Source organism: Sarcophilus harrisii, chromosome 6, assembly GCF_902635505.1.
Source record: "Sarcophilus harrisii chromosome 6, mSarHar1.11, whole genome shotgun sequence".
Classification (NCBI taxonomy): Eukaryota; Metazoa; Chordata; class Mammalia; order Dasyuromorphia; family Dasyuridae; genus Sarcophilus; species Sarcophilus harrisii.
The window spans coordinates 149,744,750-149,754,256 of NC_045431.1; the positions used below are offsets into that span (position 1 = coordinate 149,744,750).

The window sequence follows — 9,507 nt, forward strand, 5'->3', positions numbered from 1 at the left end:
GGAAAGTAAGTGGAAAATTTTGAGTAATATTGTGTCACAAGAGCATAAAAATCAGTGAAGGAGGAAAAACATGTAAAGAATCTTGGCACGAAGCCAGACTAAGAACAAATTTTCCCAAGAACAGTTACAGATAAATGTAGAGAAAGTAAAAAAACATGAAATGGAACATATTTGCCAATAGTGATCTATGCTATCTTCATGAATTACAGTGGAATCCTCTTACTCATACTCTACTACAAAGTACTCAGTGTGCCATAGAAAATGACAATTATGAAGATGAACAACAGGACCTAATCACACAGGTACAGAAGAAACTTGCTGGAGGCAACAAAATGGAATTCAGAGATTTGTTTTCAAAATACCTCAAAGATGAGGAGATTCCAGAAGAATGGGAAAAATCACAGACAATAAATTACCAATTTAGTCAGGAATTTCAAAGTCATCAAGACTTATTAAGTGATAATTCTGTACCAGGCTCTGTATTAAGCACTGGGAATATAAATACAAGACAGTATTCTTGTTCTCTAGTACCAGTTTACATTCTATGGAGGAAGACAACACACAAAAAAGAAGTTGAAAGTGTGAGAGTGGAAATAGGGGAAGTTACTCAGTAAAAGTTGAAAGAGTCCAGTGTGCAACCTGGAGACCTGCCTAAACTCATTCTTAAAATGGAAATTCTAGGAAGAATCAGCCAATGAGAGAGAAAGAGAAAGATGGAGAGTACTTCCAATTTGTGAAATCCAGGGGTAGAGTGAACTTCCAGGGTGAAGAATTGTCTGTGGTGTGGTACAGAAAATCATTTGTGTCTAACTTCACAATCAGTCTCACAAAAGTGAAGTTTATTGATAATATCCAAACCAACTTAGTGAACTAAAGACATTGAAGATACATGTTTTACGTTTACCACCAACCATGATATTGAGACTGATTCTGAGAAATGAAGCAGTCCTATCCCTATGCCAGAGCAGTTAATGCCTGTAGGCATTATGATGAGGCAGAGAAAAGGAGCTGGAGCTTTCTATAACAGTGCAACAATTTAAATTAAGTAGATTCCTAAAACATTAATATGTTTATATATAGCATATATCTTGATTTCATCAGCTTATGTATGGTCTATTTTAATAAATTAGTTTAAGAAAAAAAAAACTTTTGTTTTCATAAGTTGTACTTAATGGATTTGTAATTATCTCATTCTTCAGCTGTCCTTCCCAACTGCTGCTTAGATCAATAGGGTTTTTAAAGCTAGGGAAGAAGAAAGGAGCTAGATACAGGAAGGGATATAAGGTGATTATGGCAGAAGGTGTGGAGCTCAGGCTTAGGGTCAGAGGAATGCCAGGAAGTAGTTAATTTTAACCACAGAGAATAGTTTAAAAAGAAAGAAAAAAAGATAAGAACCTGTGTGATTGGTCTTCAGGTGAGGCAAAGAGAAGGGGAGGAGAGTGGAATCAGATTGCATAAAACAGGTGCTTATACCAGTCTCAAAAGATCTGAAGCAGGTTGTGGTCGCTTCAGATCTATATAAATTCTAGCTATTAGTATTATTAGACCCACCCAATACTAGCTGAGCAGTCATTTCAAATCAGATGTTCAGGTGCTGCAAACTTACCTGTATGAGTATTAACATGAACAGAATAAGAAAATCTCAAAAATAACTCAAATTTGTGTGAAGGGTATCTGACTTTCCATAAGGAATTTTTTAAAGGAAATCTGAAAGTGACCTGTGTATTGCATTAATATTTACATTTTTGAGATATTTAAAATAACATACTGGTGGTATGTTTTCATTTTCCTCTAATTCAAGGAAAATACCTAGTTAGCAAAATAATGACAATACTATGGATGGTAACTAGAAATGGTATGTAGCAAATCTTTGTACTGAGGAACCAAGAAAGACATGATGAGGTCAAGGTAGCAATACCTAGTTTGAAACAAACATGTGACAAATCCACAATGTGCATTCTCTTTACCAAAAAAGAAATTATTTAGGAGAAAAGTTTGCAGACAAAAATAAGAGATAAAATAGGCCCACCAGGAATAGCAAATATGAAATAGAGTTGGTAAAGCTTATAGTTGGCAATGGAAAAGACAAGTTCCCCAGGGGAACTCACAATTAACCAGGAGAAAGGAAATGCTCCATGAGGTAGGAAAAAGCCATGTCTGGCAGGTTAGACTGACCAGAGTTAGCTAGAGTAAGGAGAATGATGCCATCAGAAGGAAGACAAGATGAGAGAGAGAGAGAGAGTACCTCATAGTGGGCTTAGTCCTGAAGAGAACTTAGCAAACATTTTCATCATAAGCAGATCTTTTATAGGGAAAGCTTACCCAGAAAAATAAAGGGAGAAACTCACAGGTCTGGGGCCACACCTGGATAGAAGCTCAGGGGGAGGGGTCAGGAGCCAAAAGAAATGTAACTAGCTAAAGATATACTAATCTGTATCTCACAAAGTTGTTTGAAGATAGCCAGAGAATCGTCTGGGAATTATCTGATCATAGCTTCTTCCTGACAGAGGAAGAAAGTAAGTCACATTAGATGTAGTTTTCACTCCTTTAGACAATGCATATTGAATAAAAAAAGTTTTTCAAATAGCATAAGATGAAAGTGATAAGATGGATATACGGATGTATACATACACATACACATATATCTATCTGTGTCTATACATATTATATGTTTTATATATATTTAAGTCCTATCTTAGAATAGTATAGTAAAAGTTAAGTTTGTTATAAAATAATTTGTCTTGTTATGCAGAATTAATAGTTCTCAAAAATTAAAGCAAGTATAAAATCCCAATGTATAGTAAATGTTTAGCTTCTACAGTTATTTCTATAGTACAAACAACATCTTTAGTTATATTGTTCATTATTTTTATTATATTTGTCATCAAGTTAAGCATAAAGCCTTAATAGAATATAAATAGTTTTTAAAGCTTTCCATTTAATTTCAGATTTTTACCTACACTGGAGCCAGAGGAAGTAGTAAACAAGCTCATGAAGGGCATACTAACTGAACAAAAAATGATTTTTGTTCCATCTTCTTTAAGTGTTATAACACTGCTGGAAAGGTAAGCATATTTTATACTTGAGTCAGCATTTGAAATTTAAACTTCGATGTTTATCTCAGATTTAAAAGCTTAGATAAACTCTTATTTGTTTAGCTTGGAATTAAATTGCTAAAAATTAATATATTTAATAATGAACTTAATTACCCATGGGCTCCCAAAGGCTCTTATTATGTTTGAATCTGGTACTGATGGCTGACCCCAAAAGAGTCAATATCTCTTTTTGGTTCATCACTAACCAGGTTTTCCATGAAATGACTCCTGTTTTTGTTACCCCAGTTATGAGTAAGGCTGGCAGCCTTTTACTTGCTGTAAATCTTTGTCTAAGATTTACAGGATTCACTTGGAATCCATGAACAAATTTAGAAACATGAAGCTCTCAAATAGTCCATTAAAATACTTAAGACTCCCCCAATACACTTTGTAGGGATTCCTCTTTTACCTTTTCTCCACCATCTGAGCAACTCAAAGAGTAGGCAGTGTCTAATACTGGTCCCTCATGGCATTGCTTTAGTCTTATAACTGCAGAGAGCGCTTCTGTGAATAATTATCATTTCTGAAAATTCTGTTCCAGAAATCTCCCTGCTGCAAGTCTAGGGGGTTGGGGAGAAGTGGGCAACTTTAAAATTCACAAACTTTGAATCTCTTGGGAACTCACAAGCACAGGTTTTTACCCACAAAATTGAGACTCCAGGTTCAGAAAAATTTCATCATAAGATAATGAAACAATAAACAAATATTTCAGCAATAATTGAGAAGGTAACAATTTTCAAAAAAAAAAAGATGGGAGGAATACTACAGACTATTGAGATTGCTGTGGATTCCTAGAAAAATTCTATTATTTTTGAGCATATAGAAAAAAAGATGTGATCAATAGGGGCCAGTTTGGGCTCACTAAGAAATAATGCTAAACCAGACTTATTTCCATCTTAGAAAATAAAATGACCATCTAGTATAAGGGACCAGAATGATATGAAACCATATAAAAATTGGTTAAAGGAATTAGGCTGGAAAAATTGTCATAGAATTTATAATTATTCGGTCTTAGAGGTCTTAAGAAGGTCTTAAAAATAATCTGGTCCGATCTTTTCACTTTACAGAGAAGGAAACAGATTCCATAAAGACAGAGTGACTTGACAACTAGTAAATGTCCAGGTCAGGATTTTAAAAGTAGCTCTCTAGGTTCCTAATCTAGACCTCCTTTCATTATGTCTTAACATACATTATCACCAACTTTACGTATTTGAAAGGCTTTAAGAAAGGAACTGGACCTAATTTATGGTCTGGACCTATTAGCTCCAGAGGGCAGAACAAGGATCAGTGGGTGGAAATAACAAAGAGACAGATTTGAGCTCAATATAAGAATTTTCTAGCAATTAAAACTTTGGGGGGCCCAGCCAAGATGGCAAAGTTAAAGAAAGCAATATAGCTCAGTCTGTTCACCCCTGGGCCACAATATAACTCAACCGCTGACCACAGTTACAATCCAGGCCTCCAATGTAGATCATAGGGAGGAGGAAGAAGGTTCTAAGACTCAGCTACCAGGGTGAAGAAACCTAGAGGAGAGGGGAACTCTGACAGCTGCTGGGAAAAAAAAATTCTCCCCTACTCTGTCCAATCTCTGGAAGAGAAGGTTCTCAAACTCCAGACAAAGGAAGGGTTTTTTACCCCCACCCCTTCCAAAACAAAGGAAAAGGGTCTCAATGAAGTTACTCAGATCCAGAGAAGATTTGTATTCCCAGGTAAGAGATTCTCAGCACCAAAAATGAATAAAAATATATTAATAAAAACTACTATAATATCCATGATGCTCTGTGACATAAACCCGGAAAAGAATAATTCCAAAATACTTATAAGCAAAGCCTCAAAAAAAAAGATTAAGTAGAATTCTTAGTAAAAATTAAATTATGCAAGAGTTAAAAGTTTTAAAAATATATTACAAATGAGAACAATAGAGGAAAAAAATAGAAAGAAAATGAGAGCTATGGAAGAGATACTTGGTAAAAGATATAATACCTTAATACAAGAGGTTACCTGACTACTTAAAAATTGGAATGGATCCAAGATATAATGTCTCCAGAAGATAAAAAATATTAAAACAAAGTGACAATATTGTAAAAAAAAAAAAAAAAAAAAATAGAAGAAAATAAAAAAGTATCTCATATCATAAACAAATAATCAAAAAAACAGATCAAGGAGAGTTAATTCACTATTAGATTACCTGAAAGTCATTTTAAAAAAATCTGGATATCATATTTCCTGAAATAAAAGAAAATTGCCTAGACCTTACAACCAGAAGGTTAGAGAAGGCAAAGGATTTAGGCCAACAATAGCTTACCTTACAAAACTGAGTAAAATGCTTCAGAGGGCAAAAAATGGATCTTCAATGAAATACAGTACTTATGAGCATTTGCAATGAAAAGAACAGAGTTGAATACAAACTTTAAAATATAAACACAAATCTAGAGAAACATAAAAAACATAAATACAATGAACATTCAGAAGAGACTTTATGAGTTTGAACTTTTACATCCTGATGGAGATGGGGATAATTTAAAAGTCCCTTTAAAACCCTAATTTCATTAGGGGGTCACAGGGAGACACATGAGACTGAAGACCTTGGAATATTTCTAAAATCATAAACATTTAATGATGTCTAAAAACGAAAGAAAGGGGGGGAGAGGAAGAAAGGGCACACTCTGGAAAAGAGGAAGAGAGGATAGGAAACTTATTTAGGATGCATAGGTAGAAGTATGCAAATATAGAAGAGGTGGAGGGAATATTATATAAATTCATTTTCTAAATATAGAAAACAGATTCAAAAAGAATAAGAGCCTTTTTCTGAATGATAAATAGTTGAAAGGTGGCAGCATCCATGGGAAGAAATCTATATTTTCTGTATCTATATGGGAAAATGTTGCAAATTATTAAATTAAAATAAATTAAATTATTTATTTTTGATGATTATAAATTAAAGCAGCCCTGTTGTTCTACGCTATACTCACTTAAATTATCAAAAGTGACCAAAGAAAAAGAAAATAATAAATATTGAAGGAACTGCAAGAAAACAGGCAGATTGATGGATGGTTAGAGGAATGAATTAGTTAGCATTCTGGAAAGCATCTTGAAACTATGATCCGTAGTTACCAAATTGTGCACTTTGACCTAGTGATTCTACTACCATGCCTGTACCTCACAGTGGTCAGTGAAAAAGGAAAAATACCCTTACATATAAAATTATTTATAGTTGTGTGTGTGTGTGTGTGGTGCCAAAAAGCAGAAATCTAAGAGACATGCCCATTACTTGGAGAATGAATAAATAGTAAGTGACTATAAAGCAGTATTTTTATGCTATTAGAAATGAACAAAGGGAGTTCCAGAGAAATATGGAAAGTATGAAGCAGGCAGGTTCAAGAAGAGCATGTTCTGTTAGAGGTATTAGAAAGAAAATAAGTATGGCTTAGCTAGACTGTAGGACTAAATGATCTCTAAGGTTATTGCTAGCTCCAAGTCATGAACTCAGTAAGTGTAATAAAAATCTCTTCATATCCTATATTCTGTTGAACTGATTAATCTACTTGTTTGACTTCTTTCTGAACAAATAGACAACCAGGTAAAATATTAATTTATATTTAGCAATGCAACTTATTTGATCACTTTCTGGTATGTTTAGGTATGAATTTCTTTTCAAGATTTGTAGCCTTATGCTTACTGTGTTCAGAGTCTAGTGTTCTGCTTTAAAGAAATTAAATGCATTCAATAAGAGGTGTAATACCTCTGACAGACATTGGAGAGCAGAAAGACTGGATTCAGGACTATCTCTGATATGTTCTGTCTCTGCAACTGATAACATATGATGATAGAGGGGATTCATTCAACAAGGAAATTCAGCAAAAGAAATTAAGTGTGTTGCATAGTCTGTTAAGAAGGAAAAGAAAAATCTAAAATTAAGTAGAAAATATTACTTATTAAATTTCAAGTTACCCCTCTCCTCCTATTAATATCTATAGTTTTAAAATCTGGAGACTTAAGCTTTTTCCTTCCTTGTCCTAAAGAACAGTTCAAAGCCTCCCTTTGGTGAGATCTTAGTTGTCTGGTTCAGAGAATGTGCTGAAAGTTCAGTTTCTTGATCTTGTGCCATATGGATATTTGAACATGAAAGGATCTTTGAAAGGTAACTAAACATAAGGACACTTAGTTGTTATGCACATATTGCCTAGAAGACCCTTAATATTGATATCTTAAATTCTTTCATGCATTGTCTTTCTTTTAGAATCTTTCCAGAACGTTTCCAGAAAGCCTTGAGAAGAATCTTCAATATCAAGTTTGATGCAGTGATTGCATTTAAAAACAAAACACAATAAATGCCTTGGACTCCCTTCCTGAAGAGTAGCTGCTGTTTGATGTGATTCAGATGCAGCTTAGCAGAGACTTAAACATTTGAGGATTTCTATTTTTTCTAATTCTCCTTCTCCAGTAATAAATTTTTCTCGAACTACACTAATTTTCATTTGCCTTCTGATAGTAAATCAATCTCATATCCAAAAGATTGGAGAGTGCCCTCATTTTTGCACCTTCTCATCACAGCCTATTCCACTTCTAGAATGTCTCACAGTATCCTCTAACATGTGATGATAATTCTTCAAATTTCACATTCAAACGTTTATACTTCAATTACATATAAGTTTTCTAACAATTTGATTCTAGAAGAGATGACTCATTCTTTTCTCTATGATATCATTCAAAACATTATTTTACCGAGACCTGTTTTATCAATGTCAGAGGGAACTCTTAATCAGGAAAGTTTCTGTACCCCTGCAGATCTGAAGATGTCTGATAATTTAAGTCTTTAAAATTTTCCTGTAATGCAGTATCATCAAGGCAATATGTGTCAGAGGTTGAGCTTGAAACCAGATCTTATTGTGTCTCTAATCAAAAATAGAGCTGTGTCATTATCTGAGTGTTAGGTGCATTTGGAGACAGAACTTCCCTTGGATAAGAAATGGCAATTCAAACAATTTAGTAAGCCCTTTTTCTTGAAAAAAATAACTTTTTTTTACAAAGAGATTTAAATTGTAGAGGTATTAAAAGGAAATGACTGGGGTAAAAATAAAAGGAAACAATAAAAAAAAAGCTTTTTTAAAGAGAAATCTCTGTTCTAATAACAAGTTTTTTGTCCCAAGTATGAACCTAAGGGAACTATGGATGTATTATTGAAATGTAAATATCTCAACAATAAACTTTTGGACTTGAGGCAAGGAATATACTTTATGAATAATGATAATAAAGGAATTAAAACTAAACCTTTGTACTTATATGTTCTTTGATGTTTCCAAGCTCCAAGATAGAATCTGACTCAAAATATTCTATTTTTTTTTTAATTGTAAAGAAAAAATTTTAAGATTACAGAAGCTTCCTAGGTAGGTAATTACATATTACCCACCTATATAGTTAACAGTATATAATGCAACAGTAAGTTGCAAGTGAAACAGAAGATAAATTAGATAAGTTTTTGTTTAAAGAAACCTCTTATAAAGATATGTCAAACATACAATCACCCCACAAAGTGGATATGAGGATTTACATTAGCCCTCAGAGCTCTGAAATGGACATGATGGAAGAGCTTACCTACCCTTCTTGACAATTGATAATTGCCATTTAAAGAAGCTATCAGGAGGGAGAAGATCATCATCCAGATTTTAAGGTTGGGACTTCATGGCTGTTCTTATTCTATATCAGCCAGTAAGCAGTTATTAAGGATTTCCTATGTGCCAAGCACTGTGCTATTCATTGGAAATAACAAAAGAAAGCAAAACCAACCCCTTTCCTCAAGAAGCTTTTATGCTATGATTTGTCCTGTGAAGTCCTAATGCATCTGCTACCTTTGAATCAGGTGATCTTAATAGAAGTGATTCAAAACTAAAGAGATAGGAGGTACAAAATAATAACAGTTTCAACTCTTTATTAAGCTCAATAGAATTGGGAACCAAGAGCATATAAAGCAAATGTCAAGTTTTATAAGTACATATAACAAGCTACTTTTTGTTGTTGTTACATTTAACATGCTATATTCTTTCATTGACAGCTGAAATGATTTGTTTTCTTATCTCTCTCTCTCTCTCTCTAAATATATATATATATATATATATATGGTTAGTGGCAGTACAGAGAGTTGTGGGAACACCCTCTGTTCAATGCAGATCCAACGGGAAAAGAATTCATGAACCTGAAAAGTTTGAATGACAAAAAGGATATTTATTCTGTTGGCACTGAGAAGCCAGCTTTGCTAGGAAGGCAGACTTCTTAATAATAAGGTCTCTCAGGAATCATTGGATTCTCTGAGAAATGAGAGAATCCAATGATTCCTGAGGAAGGTCCTGGCAGAAAAATAACAAAAAGTTATCACTGAGAAGAGAGGTCCCTTGGCAAAGCATAATTCCTATTT

The 9,507-nt window shown here is 33.7% G+C and overlaps 1 protein-coding gene across 1 annotated transcript in view; it reads left to right on the forward strand.

The window, feature by feature from the left end:
- Window positions 1-8,090, forward strand: part of HSD17B11 (hydroxysteroid 17-beta dehydrogenase 11) — a 29,878-nt gene extending 21,788 nt beyond the window's left edge. Inside the window, exons 6-7 of the mRNA XM_003774506.4 lie at window positions 2,949-3,065; window positions 7,336-8,090. Coding sequence (XP_003774554.1) covers window positions 2,949-3,065; window positions 7,336-7,426 — 208 coding nt within the window. The 3' untranslated portion in view covers window positions 7,427-8,090. The remainder of the gene's footprint in view (window positions 1-2,948; window positions 3,066-7,335) is intronic.
- The last annotated feature ends 1,417 nt before the right edge of the window (window positions 8,091-9,507 follow it).